Raw genomic sequence first — 19,031 nt, 5'->3', positions numbered from 1 at the left:
TCTTTTATGAATACACTTCTGGTTTTGGCTTCAAAAATAGCATAAAAAACATATGTGACCATACCCCAAGGGTTATCTTTTCCTTCATGAACCTAAACTGGTCATAATCGAGGCACGACATGGGAGCACACTCCCTGTACTACTATATGATTCTGTGTGCATGAGGCTTAACCCCTTCAAGACCAAGGTAGTTTTCACCATAAGGACCAAGCCACATTTTGCAAATCTGACATGTTTCACTTTATGTGGTAATAACTCTGGAACGCTTTTACTTATATAAGCGATTCTGAGATTGTTTTCTCGTGACATATTGTACTTCATATTACAAGAAAGTTAAGACTGGCATATTCTTATTCATAATCATAGTCATGGGTGCACATCCATAAGGCAAACATAATAAATAAATAAATAATGGCTGCACACACACATAAGCAGTAAAGCTGAGAAATGGGGATAATTCTAAATTCAAGTGGTACTATACCTACTACTATTGGAATCAATGGAAGCTCTTAGCGCACATTTTGATCAAACTTGTGTCTGGCCCATCCACCACGCGTCAAGGTGGCTTCCGCGGACGGGTCCCTATCACTAATATACCGCCTCTCTTGGACTTATCCAAGTCCACATTATCAGGGCAGTGAAGGAACCAGCTTTATTTGTACTTTGCTCAGAAGCTCCAGGCAGATGGGCGTGAGTTCAGTCTAAAAGAGGCGCCACCCTCAGATAAATATTACAAGAAAGTTTAGACTGGCATATTCTTTTTCATAATCATAGTCATGGGTGCACATCCATAAGGCAAACATAATAAGTAAAAAAATAATGGCTGCACACACATATAAGCAGTAAAGCTGAGAAATGGGGATCATTCTAAATTCAAGTGGTACTATACCTACAGTACTACTATTGGAATCAATGGAAGCTCTTAGCGCACATTTTAATCAAACTTGTCTCGGGCCCAACCACCGCGGACGGGTCCCTATCACTAATAGACCGCCTCTCTTGGACTTATCCAAGTCCACATTATCAGGGCAGTGAAGGAACCAGCTTCTGGAGCTTCTGAGCAAAGTACAAATGAAGCTGGTTCCTTTACTGCCCTGATAATGTGGACTTGGATAAGTCCAAGAGAGGCGGTATATTAGTGATAGGGACCCATCTGCGGAAGCCACCTTGACGTGTGGTGGATGGGCCCGACACAAGTTTGATCAAAATGTGCGCTAAGAGCTTCCATTGATTCCAATAGTAGTAGGTATAGTACCGCTTGAGTTTAGAATGATCCCCATTTCTCAGCTTTACTGCTTATATGTGTGTGCAGCCATTATTTTTATATTTATATTGTACTTCATGTTAGTGGTAAATTTGAATCAATATGTTTCACCTTTATTTATAAAAAAAATCCCAAATTTACAGAATTTCGAAAAATTCGCAGTTTTCTAAATTTGAATTTCTCTGGTTCTCTGACAGACAGTGGTAACTTACAAAATAGTTATTACTTTACATTTACCATATGTCTACTTCATGTTTGCATCGTTTTGTAAATGTTATTTTATTTTTTGGGGATGTTAGAAGGCTTAGAAGTTTAGAAGCAAATTTTAAAAATTTTCAGAACATTTCCAAAACCCACTTTTTAAGGACCAGTTCATGTCTGAAGTCACTTTCTGAGGCTTATATAATAGAAACAACCCAAAAATGACCCCATTTTAGAAACTACACCCCTCAAGGTATTCAAAACTAATTTTACAAACGTTATTAAAGGGGTTATCCGAGTTATTTTTTTATTCTTTCTATGTTCCTAACTAAGCAAATGTAACAGCTTTCCAATTCACTCCCTTTATCTCCAGGGGCTGGTTTCTCAGATTTCACATGACCTGTGATGTCAGCTTCTCTCCCTGTGCTGATAATGTTCGTTTACAAGCCTGTAAACGAAATGTCACTGTGCTGGCCACGCCCCCCCGCCTTCACTGCCGTGAGCCGTCTACTCTTTGCTAGGATACTTAACCCCTTCAGCTGCACAGCTCTGCAGGCAGGGACAATTCTGGGCACTGGAGCTGAATACTAGAGAGAGAATTACACAAGAAGGTAGGGGGAAGATCCTGTGTGTATTAGCAGTGTCATTATACAGCTGGGACATGTAGTCCTACAAATACAACATGCTGCAGAGTCTCCCAGCACTCAGGGTAGCTCTTGTATCCACTCCCTTAGCAGTGTCATTATACAGCTGGGACTTGTAGTCCTACACATACAACATGCTGCAGAGTCTCCCAGCAGGCAGACATGTCACTCAGGGCAGCACTTGTATTCACTCCCTTAGCAGTGTCATTATACAGCTGGGACTTGTAGTCCTCCACATACAACATGCTGCAGAGTCTCCCAGCAGGCAGACATGTCACTCAGGGCAGCTCTTGTATCCACTCCCTTAGCAGTGTCATTATAGAGCTGGGACTTGTAGTCCTCCACATACAACATGGTGCTGAGTCTCCCAGCAGGCAGACATGTCACTCAGGGCAGCTCTTGTATCCACTCCCTTAGCAGTGTCATTATACAGCTGGGACTTGTAGACCTACACATACAACATGCTGCAGAGTCTCCCAGCAGGCAGACATGTCACTCAGGGCAGCTCTTGTATTCACTCCCTTAGCAGTGTCATTATACAGCTGGGACTTGTAGTCCTACACATACAACATGCTGCAGAGTCTCCCAGCAGGCAGACATGTCACTCAGGGCAGCACTTGTATTCACTCCCTTAGCAGTGTCATTATACAGCTGGGACTTGTAGTCCTACACATACAACATGCTGCAGAGTCTCCCAGCAGGCAGACATGTCACTCAGGGCAGCACTTGTATTCACTCCCTTAGCAGTGTCATTATACAGCTGGGACTTGTAGTCCTACACATACAACATGCTGCAGAGTCTCCCAGCAGGCAGACATGTCACTCAGGGCAGCTCTTGTATTCACTCCCTTAGCAGGGGGAGGGGCAGAGATGATTTTTATTGCATGTAAGCAAAGAGCCAGAAAAGAACCAGGGAAATTAGGAAAAATATAGTTTTGCATAAAACTTGCTTAGCTCAGTTATATATCAGATTTTCAGTGCTATGTTATTTTTTTTCATAACTTGGACAACCCCTTTAACCCTTTAAGTGTTCCACCAGAATTAATGGAAAATGGAGGTGAATTTTAAAAATTTCACTTTTTTTGCAGATTTTTCCATTTCTCCTGCAACCCAGCATGGGTTAACAGGAAAATAAACCTCAATATTTGTTACCCTGATTCTTAAGTTTACAGAAACACCCCATATGTGGTCATAAAGTGCTATATGGGGGCCCAGCGGGGCTCAGAATGAGAGGAATACTGTGTGGCTTTTGGAAGGCAGATTTCGCTGGAATAATTTTCAAGCACCATGTCGCATTTGAACACACCCTGCGGCACCCCAACAGTGAAAAAATAATAATAATTGACCCCATTATGGAAATTACACCCCCCAAGGAATTTTGTGCACTGAGCACTTTGGCCCAATAGCCGTTTCATAGAATTTAGAAAGACTTGGCAGTGAAATGTAAAAATGTCATATTTTACAAGGATATCTCGCTTTAAGTCCTAATTTTTCATTTTAACAAGGGGTATCAGGAGAAAATGCACCCCATAATCTGTTGCCCATTTTCTCCTGAATACGTCAACACCCCATATGTGGTTGTAAAGTGCTGTATGAGCACACAGTGGGGCTCAGAATGGGAGGAGCACCGTGTGGCTTTTGGAAGGCAGATTTCGCTGGAATAATTTTCAGGCACCATGTCGCATATGAAGACACCCTGAGGCACCCCAACAGTGAAAAATCCCCAAAAGTGACCCCATTATGGAAAAGACACCCCCCAAGGAATTTTTCAAGGGGTGCACTAAGCACTTTGGCCCAATAGCCATTTCATAGAATTTAGAAAGACTTGGCAGTGAAAATGAAAAATTTCATATTTTACAAGAATATCTCGCTTTAAGCCCAAATTTTTCATTTTAACAAGGGGTATCAGGAGAAAATGCACCCCATTATCTGTTACCCATTTTCTCCTGAATACGTCAACACCCCATATGTGGTTGTAAAGTGCTGTATGAGCACACAGCGGGGCTCAGAATGGGAGGAACACCGTGTGGCTTTTGGAAGGCAGATTTCGCTGGGATAATTTTCAAGCACCATGTCGCATTTGAAGACACCCTGAGGCACCCCAACAGTGAAAAAACCCAAAAGTGACCCCATTATGGAAAATACTCCCCAAAGGAATTTTTCAAGGGGTGCACTGAGCACTTTGGCTTAATAGCCGTTTTATAGATTTTGGAAATACTTGGCAGTAAAAATGAAAAATTTCATATGTTACATGAATATCTCGCTTTAGGCCCAAATCTTTCATTTTAACAAGGGGTATCAGGAGAAAATACACCCCATAATCTGTTACCCATTTCCTTCTGAGTACGTCAACACCCCATATGTGGTGGTAAAGTGCTGTATGAGCACACAGCGGGGCTCAGAATGGGAGGAACACCGTGTGGCTTTTGGAAGGCAGATTTTTTGGAATAATTTTCAAGCACCATGTTGCATTTAAAGACACTCTGAGGCACACCAACAGTGAAAAACGCAAAAACGAGGCTCTAGGGGTGCCAGAACATAAAAGGAAATTGAAGAATTGCCTCATTTAATAAAATGACACCTTTCAATGTATTCATCTAGGGGTATAATGTGAATTGTAATTTTCTTTTCTTTTCTTTTTTCTTTTTTGGGGGGAGGGGCTATTATTGGATTGCCAAATTAAAAAATGCTCAACTGAAAATGTCTTGCCATGGATTAATTAAGAAATTAGTGAAATGGACTTAATGGATATCAGTGGAGGTGTGATAAACTTGAAAGCACTCTCCAATGCAGAGGCCCGGTTTAGAGGGGCAGGTCTGACAGTAGTGAGTGGTGTCTTTCCTAATCCTTTTAACCAAGCAAACTCAACACCTTTTTTGGGGTCATCTTTTTTTTTCTGTGGGGGGAAGTACTCCAGGGAAATGCTTCCCACACATTATTCTTGATACCCCAGAAGCACTGCTGGATGCAAAAACTGCCCTCTCCTTCCTGAACGCCAAAAATCTTTTTTTTTATTATTTTTTCCTGAAATTCTAAGAAGGTCCCCCCATGACCAGCTGTTCTGTGGATGACAAAGGCATTATATAGTGACACTTGGGTTAGGTAGACAGCTATTTTTTTGTACCACACCTTAGATTTTCTTAAGGCACTGTAGGGCTGTAGTACCTGGTCTGAAAGATCCACTCCACCCATGAACCTGTTGTAATCCTGGATACACACAGGCTTGATGTTCTGCTCTGTGGTTCCTCGGACTGGGGTGGACTGATCTGCATGGATGGTAGTCAACACAAGAACATCCCGTTTGTCCTTGTATTTTAGCAGCATCAAATTTTCTGAGTAAACAGCCCTGCTTTCCCCACAATGCACTTTCTGATCTATAAAGGATTTAGGGAGCCCTTTTTGATTTCTTCTAATTGTGCCACATGTGCCTATGCCTCTGGCAGCAAGGCACTTCAGGAGAGGGACACTATTGTAAAAGTTGTCCAAATACAGATGGTATCCGTGGTTCAGCAGGGGGTGGACTAAATCCCATACTATCTTCCCACTTATACGCAGAACTGGGGGACAATCGAGTGGCTCAATTTTGGAATCTTTTCGCTCGTAAATACGAAAGCGCAGTGTATACCCGGATACACTTTCACAGGCCTTATACAACTTCACACCATACCTAGCCCTTTAATTGGGCAGGTACTGGCGGAAATGTAATCGGCCTTTGAAGTGGACCAATGATTCATCCACTGAGAGACATTTTTGGGGGGTATATACTTGACCAAATTTGGAATTGTAGTGGTCAACCACTGGCCTAATTTTAAAGAGTCTGTCACAACTGGGGTCGCTTGGGGGTGGGCATTCATTATTATTGCTGAAGTGTAGGAATCTAAGAAGAGCTTCGAAATGTGCCAGGAGCATGGCAAGATAGTGAAGAGGGGTGTGATATAAAATATCATTGTTCCAATACGAATGTATTGTGTTTTTTTTTTATAATGCCCATGCTTAGGAGAAGTCCCCAAAACCTTTGCATTTCAGTCGTGTTAGTAGGGGTCCATTTGCAGGGCCTTGAGAGTTAACTGTCTGCATGGGAGGCAATAAATTGCTCTGCATATATATTTGTTTGTTCCACCATCAAGTTAATTAGGTCCGTCTTGACGGACAGTGAAGAATAATTGGAAAAAATTAATTTCACTGAAACCTGTTGTATCTACATTGATTCCTGGAGTGGCTGTAAATTCAGCCACCTGGAGCACATAGTTATCTGCGGGTATCCATGAAGAGTCACTTGTAAGGGGCTGCGACTGCGCACTACCCCTAGGACGCCTACGAGGGGGTTCATCATTAGATGAATCATCTGAGGAAGATGAAACTAAAAAAGTCACTTCATCTCCACTGTTGGAGTCAGTGTCCTCAAAAAGTACGGCATATGCCTCTTCGGCAGTGAAAAGCCGTTTAGTCATTTTAAACTGTAAACTAACGTAGATTTTTTTTGTCTTTTATATATATATATATATATATATATATATATATTTTTATATAGAACAGCAGACTAAAATACTGTATATCCTTTAGGATAGGATAAAAACTCCCCGAGTCACTTGGAAAGTATTGACAGGTGTCACAGGTAGCACAGATGGCTGGCGATGAGCCAGGGGTCTAGTATGGGGCACAGAGTAGTGCCAATATCCTTACTGGGGCAGAAAAGGGGTTAATTAATGTATTATTTTACAGTATTAGGTGGCACAAATCCACATGGGGCATAAGAGACTTATATTTTACAGAATGGTGCGACTCAAGCACAGGACACGAGTATATACACACAGGAGGATGGCACACCTATTGACGGTTATTTTTTTTAATTTTTATGTAACTTGGGAGTGTGTGACAGGTGACTTGACGGACAGACAGGCTAGTGTGACAGGTGTCTTTATTGAACGGACAAACTGAAGTCACAGGTGTCTTGATGGGCGGACAGGCTGGAGTAATAGGTGTCTTTATTGAACCGACAGACTGAACTGACAGGTGTCTTGATAGGCAGACAGGCTGGAGTGACAGGTGTCTTTATTGAACGGACAGACTGGACTGACAGGTGTCTTGATGGATGGACAGGCTGAAGTGACAGGTGTCTTTATTGAACAGACAAACTTTAGTGACAGGTGTCTTGATGGGCGGACAGGCTGGAGTAATAGGTGTCTTTATTGAACGGACAGACTGAACTGACAGGTGTCTTGATAGGCAGACAGGCTGGAGTGACAGGTGTCTTTATTGAACGGACAGACTGGACTGACAGGTGTCTTGATGGACGGACACGCTGAAGTGACAGGTGTCTTTATTGAACAGACAAACTTTAGTGACAGGTGTCTTGATGGACGGACAGGCTGGAGTGACAGGTGTCTTGATGGACGGACAGGCTGGAGTGACAGGTGTCTTGACGGGCAGACAGTTGTCTTAACGGACGGACAGTAGTGACAGGTGTCTGGATGAGGTATTGATGACAGGACTGGACAGGACTTATCTCACTGACTGGGCAAATCCAGCACAGAAGAGTGGCAAATCGGTACTGAAGGGGTTAATTAGGGGTTAATTATGTACGAAGCAGGGGATGAGGCACAGAACTGACTACAGATGACAGACAACAGGCTGTTGATGAGGCACAGAACTGATTTGTGTCACTGACTGGGGCACAGAAGCAGCTTTTCGGCACAAATTAGGAATTAGGCCGATCAGAGAAAGAGAAGCACATAGTCCCTCCCTAACCCCCCCTTACCTGCCCCGATGCGCTGCGATTGGTCCCTCTGCAGTATTGGACCAATCACAGCAATCGCAGTCGGGTCAGAGCTCTGATGCAGTTCCCGCCGGCGTCTCTGGTTGCCTAGCAACCCCCACACGCCGGCTTCACTAAACCTTCAGCGCTTCGCTCCCTGCGCTAACAGAGAAAGCCGATCACGTACTGTACATGCACGTGGGGATGCAGTGAGGCACAACATTCCCCCACGTACATGTACGTGATGTTGCGTGAAGGGGTTAAAGAGAATGTCATCAAAATTGTTTTCTGCCAGTTAAAACCAGATAGCAACACATATAGGGGGAGATATATCAAGACTGGTGGATCCATTCACCAGGCTTGATCTCCCTGCGCTGGCGTGAGATACACCTGATTTAAGAGGTAGAAGCCCTGCCCTGCGCCAGAATCTGAAGTCTACGCCAATCTAATCTATTTTTATTTTCAGATTTTGTATTCTAATTCCTGAACACGATTATGGGAACTGCCATCTTGTATGAGCTTTACTGAACAGCACTTAGGGTACGGCCACATAGTCAGGTTTCCTGGTGCAGTTTTGTAAACTATAATTAGCGGTGAATCAAAAAGGAGAGAAAGCATAAAGGACAGATAAGACTTCTCTTTTTTTGAGTTCTCTTCTGGTTTTGGCTTCCAAAACTGCATCAGGAAGCCTGACCGTGTGGCTGTACCCTTAGAGAGATGCCTTACAGCAGCCACCATGAACCATAGCCACAATGGACAGAAGGGAACCTCATTGACTGGCAGACTTTTCTAGTCATGCTCTGTGATCTGTGCAGAGGCAGTACTGTAGATAAGCTGAGATCTCACCTATATTAGTCCCTGCACTGTTGCACAGTATGAATGCTAAGGGACTGTGACTAATGTTGTCTCTATCTGTTGGTTACAACTCTGCCGAATTGTTTTGCCATAAACTCTATCTTAGGAGTACATGTGTGTACCACTGGTTCCATTTTTGTGCGTTTTGCCCCTATATCAATGCGCTGTTAGTCCTGTATTGACCCATTTAGGTATTGTCCCCTGATGAACCCTTTGTTGCATTAAGAGGGGGAAACGCATTGGGACCTGTGAAATTGGGATACATCTTGTAATTTCATCTTGTAATAGGGTCTTTTCAAGGACAGTTCAGTCCTAGGTACACGGACAGAGTGCACCTACCATTAAAGAGGACCTATCACTAGAATAAAAAATGTAAACTAAGCATACAGACATGGAGAGCGGCACCCAGGGATCTCCCTGCACTTACTATTATCCCTGGGCGCCGCTCCATTCTCCCGGTATAGGCTCCGTTATCTTCATATGTTCGGCTCAACTGGGTGGAGCCTGCCGGCGTGGGAGAAAAAAAACCTCTCAGGCTATGAGCTGAGCGCTGCGATTGGCCAGCGCTACAGCCTGGGAGAAGGAGACGCCGGCAGGCGCCACCCAGTTGAGCCGAACATATGAAGATACCGGAGCCTATACCGGGAGAACGGAGCGGCGCCCAGGGATAATAGTAAGTGCAGGGAGATCCCTGGGCGCCGCTCTCCATGTCAGCATACTTAGTTTACATTTTTTATTGTAGTGAAAGGTCCTCTTTAACCCTGCTTTCACACCTGAGCTTTTCTCAAACGCGCGTTTTTGTCGCGCGTTTTTATGCGCGTTTTTTGTAATAGTAAACGCGCGTTTGACGCACGTTTGTGTCATTGACTGCAGTGTCCTATGGCCACAAACGCGTGTCAAAACGCCCCAAAGAAGCTCAAGTACTTGATTATGCGTCGGGCGTTTTACAGCGCGATCGTACGCGCTGTAAAACGCCCAGGTGAGAACCATTCCCATAGGGAAGCATTAGTTTTCATGTGTTCAGCGTTTTACAGCGCGTTTGAACGCGCTGTAAAACGCTCAGGTGTGAACTTAGGGTTAGGGATAGTTATTCCCTGTATCCCAGTTTCTCAGCCTTTTACCGCCCTTCGTTTACCGTTGATGGCTTTCTACGCACCAATTAGGATGCTTTATCCAAGTTGTAATTTTATTTTATTGTGATTATAAATAAAAGTTACGTTTTAGGTCCTTGCCCTCAGTGATACATTATATACATTAGCAAGGATCAATTGCCAATATACCTTCAGTGTTAACTAGTTAGTGGTAAAATTGTTGATTTGCTTGTGCATACTGTATATAACCGGAGTTAATAAACGGGGGGGAATGGGCATAAAAATTGAAAGATCTAGCTGATATCTATAATAGGATACAAAATTGTCTGGCATTAAAAAAATCACTATGTCCCTCTTTCAGCTAGCCATGCATAAAATTTGGTGAATTTTCTGGATTTATTGTTTAATGCTTTATGAATTGATAGACAATATATCTGCATCAGGTGTCATGCACATGGCCATTTGCTTGGCGTACGTGCATGGGGACCGCCATTTGCAGTCCACCAATGACCCTTCACATATGTGGCTGCCAGATGGACCAACTTGAATGCATTGTGATCCGTCACACACACCAAAAGACAAGTTCTATTAGGACCCATTGATGCTTTATGCACAGCAGGGGCCCTGTTATTGCAGACCTGCATTGTGGCTGGAAAATTTAATCTGTGTGTATCTGCACTGACCCTATATCAAGACAAATTCATATGGTCCATCACAGCATGCACCATTTATGTCCAACTTTCCTGCAAGACTCAAAGATTTCTTGAATGAGTGCACAAGTAAAATGATTTGCACACAACCTATCGAATGCATCATTTTTTTCGGCCAGCTGGCGAGTTGAGCTCCTTGTCTAATGCCCTTACATGCCTGTCAATCAAAAAAGAGAGGAAGGAGCCAGAGAAAGGAGCAGAGCTTGTGTGCAATGAGACACCTAATTAGCATATTATGAAAAAATGTAATAAGTGGATGGCACTGTTATGGGGAGGGGGATCTGTGGATGGCACTGTTATGGGGAGGGGAATCTCTGGATGGCACTGTTATGGGGAGGGGGATCTGTGCACTGTTATGGGGAGGGGGATCTGTGCACTGTTATGGGGAGGGGGATCTGTGGATGGCACTTTTATGGGGAGGGGGCTATGTGGATGGCACTTTTATGGGGAGGGGGATCTGTGGATGACACTGCTATGGGGGGGATCTATGGTTGCTATATGTGTCATCCACAGATCTCCCCCATAACAGTGTCTCCCAATACATCGGCCCCGCTGCTCACAGCAGCATAATATCTAAAGAGTATTCCTTAAAGGGGTTGTCTGGGTTCAGAGCTGAACCCAGACATACCCTTATTTTCACCCAGGCAGCCCCCCTGAGGCTAGCATCGGAGCATCTCATGATCGCACAGGGCACAGGCTCTTTTGTTTTCAATAACACACTGCCGGGCGGAAATTTCCCCCCGGCAGTGTGTTCGGTGACATCACTGGCTCTGATCGGCAGGCTTTAGCTCTGCCCTAGCCGTTTTACTGGCTAGCGCAGCGCTATATCCCACCCATCAGTGCCGGTGACGTCACCGGGGTTCCTGGCAGCCCCATGGAGAGCCCCGGTATATCACCGGATCTAAAATAAAATGCATTTTCCCTGCGCAATTTAGCACAGGGCAAAGGAGAGCATCGGCGCATGAACTGCACCGATTCTCCTGTCAGGGGGGCTGCCGGGGTGAAAATGGAGGGCTTTCCAGGTTCAGCTCTGAACCCGGACAACCCCATTAACTGGCAGTAACTTTTACTTGAACTTCAGATCAGCGCTATGATCTTTATTACCTTACAAATACAATGAAGCTCCGGTAACAGGCAGAGGGGGCGGCGGCGTAACGTCACTCACTCACATGACGTGCCTGCTCCGCCCACTTTATGATTGAAGCAATGACGTTACGCAGCCGCCCGCTCTGCCGGTTACCGGAGCTTCATTGTAAGTTAATAAAGATGCGCTGATTTAAAGTTCAAGTAAAAGTTACTGCCGGTTAAGGACCCGCAGGCATAGCGCTTGAATGCCCGCATAGCAACGAATCGGACGATTATTCAATAACGGGATTTGTCGACAACGAATCCCGTTATTGAATATTATCGATAACTGTGATTATTCGTTGCAGCCCTAGACCCCAACAAGGAAAAATAACCAGAGTATTGTGCTATCCCCTTTGGAGTGGCTTCAGCGTTGAAGGTAATACTCTGGCTTATTACCTCCTACATGCCTACCAGCTTTTGGGAATAGGGAATGTAAATTAACTGTTAACTAGCTCGGGCTCTGATACCACCAGATGTAAGGTAGCTATCCTATAATTCAATGTTCAAATCTTTTAGACAGGCCTTAAGACATGCCTTGGATAATAATTAAGCCAGCATCTCATCTGCAGACCGATGTTTCTGGTTGATTAACCTTCATCAGTGCAAAGTAGAGAGTACTGACTTAACTGGGTGAGAAGCATAAGTCAGAATTCTGTGCATAAACTGTATCTCCTTAAGGAGAGTGCCTAAGTGGCATGAGGAGACTTATAGGCCAGGCAACACTCCTCTGGAATTCTGGGAAGAGGGAATGCAAATGAACTAACTTAACAAGCTCTACCTCTAATGTAAGGTAGTTATCCTATAAGTCAGTGTTCAACATTTTAGGCAGCATGGTGCCTCAGTGGATAGCACTGATGCCTTTCAGCGCTGGGGTTCTGAGTTCGAGTCCAATCAGGGACAACAGCTGCATGGAGCTGGTATGTTATCCCCGTGTCTGTGTGGATTTCCTTCCACAACAAAAATATGCAAATAGGAAAATTGGCTTCCCATGAAATTGACCATAGTGTGTGTTGGGGTTGAGCTCCTATATGACAGCCACTGACTTCCCAAGGAGTTGCCCCAGCCACACAACTCTCCCTGTGCTTTGAGTCCCTGTGAGAAAAGCGCATTACAAATATTAGTCATTGTCATTTTAGACCGACCTTGAGACATGACTTGAATAATAATTAAACCAGCATCTCATCTGAAGACAGCTGTTTTGGGGTGATTACCCTTCATCTGTGCAGAGCAGAGAGCACTGGCTTAACTGGGTGACAGGCCTAAGTCCGGATTCTGATATGACAGTATTAATATCACAGAGCTTAGCTTCTCCCCCTCCATCATATGACACTATCAAATAGAGCAGCAAAACTCAGATATGCTTTAAGCTGTTTATCAGCATTCAGCAAAAGTCAGTCCAGAGGGGGTGAAGACACATCTGAGATATGAGTGTGCCCACTGCCTCCGGTAGTGCCATGACCTCTGCAACACCACTAAATAGTGAATGAAAAATATTACCATACTAAAAAAAACATAGTATACAACTGTCAATATTACCAATAAAAACACTATACAAAGACCAATATTACCACCATATATTGGTAGATTTTAGTTCAAAGGGGTTCTGCACTTTGTTTTAACTGATGATCTATCCTCCAATCAAAGTATACGTCAACTGAAAGAGGATAGCTCATCAGTTAAAACAAAGTGCAGAACCCCTTTAACACAGGTTCTCTGCAAAACATATCGGTAAGTAGATGAAGTTTAGTAAAAAACTGTGTCTTTCAGTTGACGTATACTTTGATTGGCAATATTCACTTTCCTTTTCCTTCTGGCCTAGTCGATCATGATGGCTTATTCAAGTCACAACTTGTGTCTGCAGCGTTTGCAAAGTCATATTTAGCTGCTCTCTTTTCCAGCATTCTCCCTACCATTTCCCAACCTACAAAACCTCCCTATCGTGTTGATATCCCATTTGGCCCCGTTAACTTAACCTGCTGTATAGCACGGTGCCACCAAACACTGTATTCCAGAAATAATATTGTCATAATGATTATTACCCCTAAAAATAGTGCCACACAGATATTCTCTGAAAACAATATTGCCAGATATAGGCCCAAAAAATAATAGTGCCAGATACATAGTGCCGCATGTTGTAGACCACACGATTATAGTGTATCCCATAGTTAAAGTGCCATTATTTGTACCCCAAACAGTAATAGTGTCATCTTTTGTACCCCACAGAATCATAGTAACCTTCTCAGTCCTCCACAAAGTAATAATGTCCTTGTGTGCCCCTACAAAGTAATAATGCCCACCACTGTGCCCCTTACTTAGCATTCCCTTTATGCCGTTTAGACTGTAATTTCTAGGGTCCTGTATGCCCTAGAAAGTAACAATACCCCATGTGCCCTCTAAACAGGATTAGTGGTTCCTTTTTTCCCCTAGACAATAATAATGCTCGCTGTATGACCCTGGGTGTAGTGATGCTACCTCAGGATCACTTTAAAAAGTTAAGATGTTCACTAGATGTCCCCCTAGTAAGTAATGACAGTCATTTATAATACGCTTTTCTCACAGGGACTCAAAGCGCAGGGATAGTTGTGTGGCTGGGGTGACTCCATGGGAACCCCAACACACACTATAGTCAATTTTGAAGGAATCCAATATGAGGAAATCCACACAAACACAGGGAGAACATACAAACTCCATGCAGATGTTGTCCCTGATTGTATTCAGACTCAGGAGCCTAACGCTGCAAAGCACCAGTGCTAATCACTGAGCCACTGTGCTGCTCCATGTGCTCCCATAAAAAGTAATGATGTCCGCCAATAGCTTCTTACAGAAAAAATATAAAATTTGTATTCATCTCACCCAACCCCCAATGAGTACAGCCTGCCCAAATAGTGTCTTGGTGCAGGCAGTGTAATCCATTAATATCATTACGCCAAGATACTGCCATCTTGTGCATAGTCCTAGCATGATGTAGGCCACAGGTCAAAGTGTCCCAAGGACTACATTAAGTGTCTATTGAGAGCTGTGTTTTCATGTTGCAATCCGACCCCTCTTCGCCACACCATTCAAGCGCGCCTGCCAGAGGATAAGCCATCAGTAAAAAAAAATCCTGGCAACCCCTCCCCTTTTAAAGGGGTTCACCGGAAATTAAGAAAATTAAAATACTTAAATATTTAGTATAAATATATTCCCAAATAGATTTGGGAATTTTGTCTAGGGAGCAATCATAAGGAGAAATAAAATACCTGCCATCCTATTAGTACATACAAAACCTGTCCTAATCACACAGTAGGACAAGTTACTTTACAACACTGAGGTAAAGAGCTGCCTCATCCTCCTCTCATACTTGTCACGGATTATGATCCTGAATACAGATGATAGGATTCTCAGCTGAATCTTAGTAGGAATGGAGTACATGAGTAGATATGAAGTCTAGAGAGGATGGACTGGTAATTTGGGGCCATGGTAATGGAGACTGCATACAAGAGCTGCTGCTCATTTTCTACACCCCACTATCCTCTGGACTTCATGTCTCCTAATGCAGTGTTTCCCAACAAGTGTGCATCCAGCTGTTGCAAAACGACAACTCCCAGCAAGCCTGGATAGCCTTTGGCTGTGCGGGCATGCTGGGAGTTGTAGTTTTGCAACAGCTGGAGGCACACTGGTTGGGAAACACTGTCCTAATGAACTCCATTCCTACAGAGATTCATCCGAAGATCATAATAAACTGTATTCAGGATCATAATCCCTGACAAGTAAGAGAGGAAGATGGTGCAGCTCTTTACCTTGTCCTCCTGTTTAATTAGGACAAGCTTTGTGTGGACTAGTAGGATGGTGGACATTTTATTTTACTAATGATTGCTCATTATGAGCCATTTTAACTAATGAAAGGTATTTGGGAATATATTTATAATGAAGTAATATTTAAGTATTTTCTTAATTCCCGGAGAACCCCTTTAAGTCAACTAATAACTCATGATGGCCAATGTTTCTTTCAGTTTGATATTGTTCTGGTATCAGTTTATTTATTTTGTATTCTGTATACTGAGTGCTCACAACTAACCTGTTCTTCAGGTATTAGCTACAATGTATAAGTAAGGGCTCATTCACTCACACTTGCCAGTTTTGTTGTGCTTTTGCTTTCTTTGTTTGCTGCGGTTTCACAGTGAAAATCAACAAATGTGGATTAAAGGGCTTTTGTCACCCCACTAAACCTTTTTTTTTTTTTTTTTTTTTTGCTTACTTATAATTCCTACACTGCGATTTATGGCTACATGATCTAATTAATCATTTTGGTCCTGTAGATTTTGTTAAAAACATGCTTTTAAAATATGCAAATTACCTTGCTACCAGCAAGTAGGGCGGCTACTTGCTGGTAGCAGCCGCATCCTCCGATCCTAAAGACGCCCCCTCTGCATTGTGATTGACAGGGCCAGGGAACGGAATCGTTCTCTGCTGGCCCTGCCTGTTTGCATTCAAAATCTGGCGCCTGCGCCGCGGCCGTACCTATCTTCAATTGGCGCAGGCGCACTGAGAGGCGGCCGGCCGCTCCATCCTCAATGCGCCTGCGCCGGGTGTAGATGTGATGTCATCGGCGCAGGCGCATTGAGGATGGAGCGGCCGCCTCTCAGTGCGCCTGCGCCAATTGAAGATAGGTACGGCCGCGGCGCAGGCTCCAGATTTTGAATGCAAACAGGCAGGGCCAGCAGAGAACGATTCCGTTCCCTGGCCCTGTCAATCACAATGCAGAGGGGGCGTCTTTAGGATCTACTTGCTGGCTGCTACCAGCAAGTAGCCGCCCTACTTGCTGGTAGCAAGGTAATTTGCATATTTTAAAAGCATGTTTTTAACAAAATCTACAGGACCAAAATGATTAATTAGATCATGTAGCCATAAATCGCAGTGTAGGGATTATAAGTAAGCAAAAAAAAAAAAAGGTTTAGTGGGGTGACAGAAGCCCTTTAAGCCTTAGGAAAAAGAATCTGTGGGTTACTATGGGATGCATTCATTGTATAAGCTATAATAATTTTCTTGGTTATTCTATTTATTTCATGTATACTAACCTCATTAGAAGGGTAATTATTACCATTGATGGCCAGTTCGCCGCTTTCGCCCGCGAACATATGCAGGCTTCCATCTTAACTCACAAGTCCGGCGATGCACAGGTAAGCCCTTACCTGCGCTTGCACCCTGAGTCGGTCTGAAAGAAATGCGGTCACCGGGAGCAGGCAGTTCCGAGAACAGCCGCCGGGGGCCTTTATCGGGCTGTTCTCGGAACTGCCTGCTCCCGGTGACCGCATTTCTTTCAGACCGGCTCCCGACACAGGTAAGGGCTTACCTGTGCATCGCCGGACTTGTGAGTTAAGATGGCAGCCTTGGTAATGTACTTTGCAAAATATTTACAGGTAATACATTTATACCAAACATAAAAACCAAAGTATCATACAATTCATAGTGCCAGATTTGATATCAAGTTGATACATTAATGTGGAGAGTCTGCCCGTATATATAAAGTAACTTAAAATAAATAACAGGAATGTACGGGTGATACAGGAGTACACTAGACAAGGTTATAATTTAGTTTGAAGAGATGAGTAGTAGTAATAATAATACAATGGCAAAAAAATCTAATAAAGCTCTTCTTACAAAACAGTTTATGGTTTGCATGTACTGTAACACTCAGTTGCACAGGATGTGATAGCACCCACTTTCTCTTACTTTCCAGTCTTTTGTATCTCAAATACAGTAGAGTTACTTATAGGAAAAATATTCTAAAAGCCAGCGAGTGAGGAGAGGAGAGTGTTCGCTGTCCATAGTAACCAACTAAGATGCTAATATGGCTGTCAACTATGTCATTAAAATTATGGATTACCAAAAACATTGTTAAATTTCCATGTTTCCTTTATTCTAGTAATGCTAATTTGTAATGCACTGATATGTAAACAGCTATAATGATAATTATTTTTACAAATATTTTAAGGAAAATTTAAAGAGAAGGCTTCAATTCTGCACAAAATGGCCAAAATGAAATGTCAGGTGGACGACAGTGAGAGGTTAAATGGAGAAGCCAACTATGTAGGTAAGTATAACTTTTAGCTGAAATTTAGTACATTAATTGTATGCTAGTTGCATGAAGAATAGTTTGCAAATCAGGTACCAATGGTAGCAGGTAAGGTAAGCTCTGTCCATTAAAAGGAACCTGTCACCATGAGAATGTAATATAAGCTACAGATATCATTATAGAGCAGGAGGAGCTGAGCAGATTGATGTTTAGTTTTATGGGAAAAGATTCAGTATAACTTGTAATTTATTCATTTAAATTCTTGCTTATTCTGGGCTTTGAAGTCCAGGAGGGGGTCCTATCAGTGACTGACAGCTATCTCTGTATACACAGTAATAGGGGGAAGGCTGTCAGTCACTGATAGGACCGTCTCCTTGTCTTCAGTCAGTGACTGACAGCTATCTCTGTATACACAGTCATAGAGGGAAGGCTGTCAATCACTGATAGGACCGCCTGCTTGACTTCAAAGCCCAGAATGAGGAAGAATAAAAATGTATAAATTACAGGTTTTACTGAATATTTTCCCATAAAACTATACTGTATATCAGGCATCCTCAAACTGCGGCTCTCCAGCTGTTGTAAAACTACTACTCCCACAATGCCCTGATGTAGGCTGATACCTGTAGGCTGTTCAGGCATGCTGGGAGTTGTAGTTTTGCAACAGCTGGAGGGCCGCAGTTTGAGGATGCCTGCTGTATATCATTCTGTTCAGCTCCTCCTGCTCTATAAAATGCTTCTGCAGCTCAGACACTAGGTTAATATAGTAAATATAAACCACAGCACTCGTTATATAATGTTGAATCAATTATGCTTTTAAATCATAAATCCATCCAGGAATAAGTAGCATAAATTGGCCAGTTTATGCTACTTATTCCTGGATGGATTTATGATTAAAAAGCATAATTGATTCAACCTTATATAACGAGTGCCGTGGTTTATATTTACTATATTGACCCTAACTACCATTGAGCACCGTATTGAAGAAAGAGGAGTGCCGTCCAATTAAACTCTTAACACAGACACCAGGTTAAACTTCGCCGGTGCCTTTAACAAATGAAGACCCTGATTTATCAAGACCAGCCTGTGCTACACCAGTCTTCATGGGCTGTGCACTTCCAAAACACAGGCCTCATCATAAATTAAATGCCTCCTCCTTCAGTCCCTGAGCCCGATTGAAATGTGCTCCAACTTGTAGCTGACATAGCTCTTTAGGACACATGACGTACCGGTACGGCATGTTGTCATGGTACTTAAGGACACATGGCGTACGGGTACGTCATGTGTTGTTCCGATCACCGCCGCCCGGCGGGCGGTGATCGGAACCCGGT

At 43.3% G+C, this 19,031-nt stretch overlaps 1 protein-coding gene across 1 annotated transcript in view; it reads left to right on the top strand.

Moving 5' to 3' along the window:
• Nucleotides 1–19,031, top strand: part of SLC24A2 (solute carrier family 24 member 2) — a 366,846-nt gene that overhangs the window by 326,070 nt on the left and 21,745 nt on the right. The window contains exon 6 of the mRNA XM_044286497.1: nt 17,623–17,721. Within this exon, the coding sequence (XP_044142432.1) occupies nt 17,623–17,721 (99 nt within the window). The remainder of the gene's footprint in view (nt 1–17,622; nt 17,722–19,031) is intronic.

This window comes from Bufo gargarizans, chromosome 1 (assembly GCF_014858855.1).
Source record: "Bufo gargarizans isolate SCDJY-AF-19 chromosome 1, ASM1485885v1, whole genome shotgun sequence".
In the NCBI taxonomy this organism is placed as follows: domain Eukaryota; kingdom Metazoa; phylum Chordata; class Amphibia; order Anura; family Bufonidae; genus Bufo; species Bufo gargarizans.
Note: the sequence above shows the minus strand (reverse complement) of the source record. Positions and strands in the feature narration are given on the sequence as shown.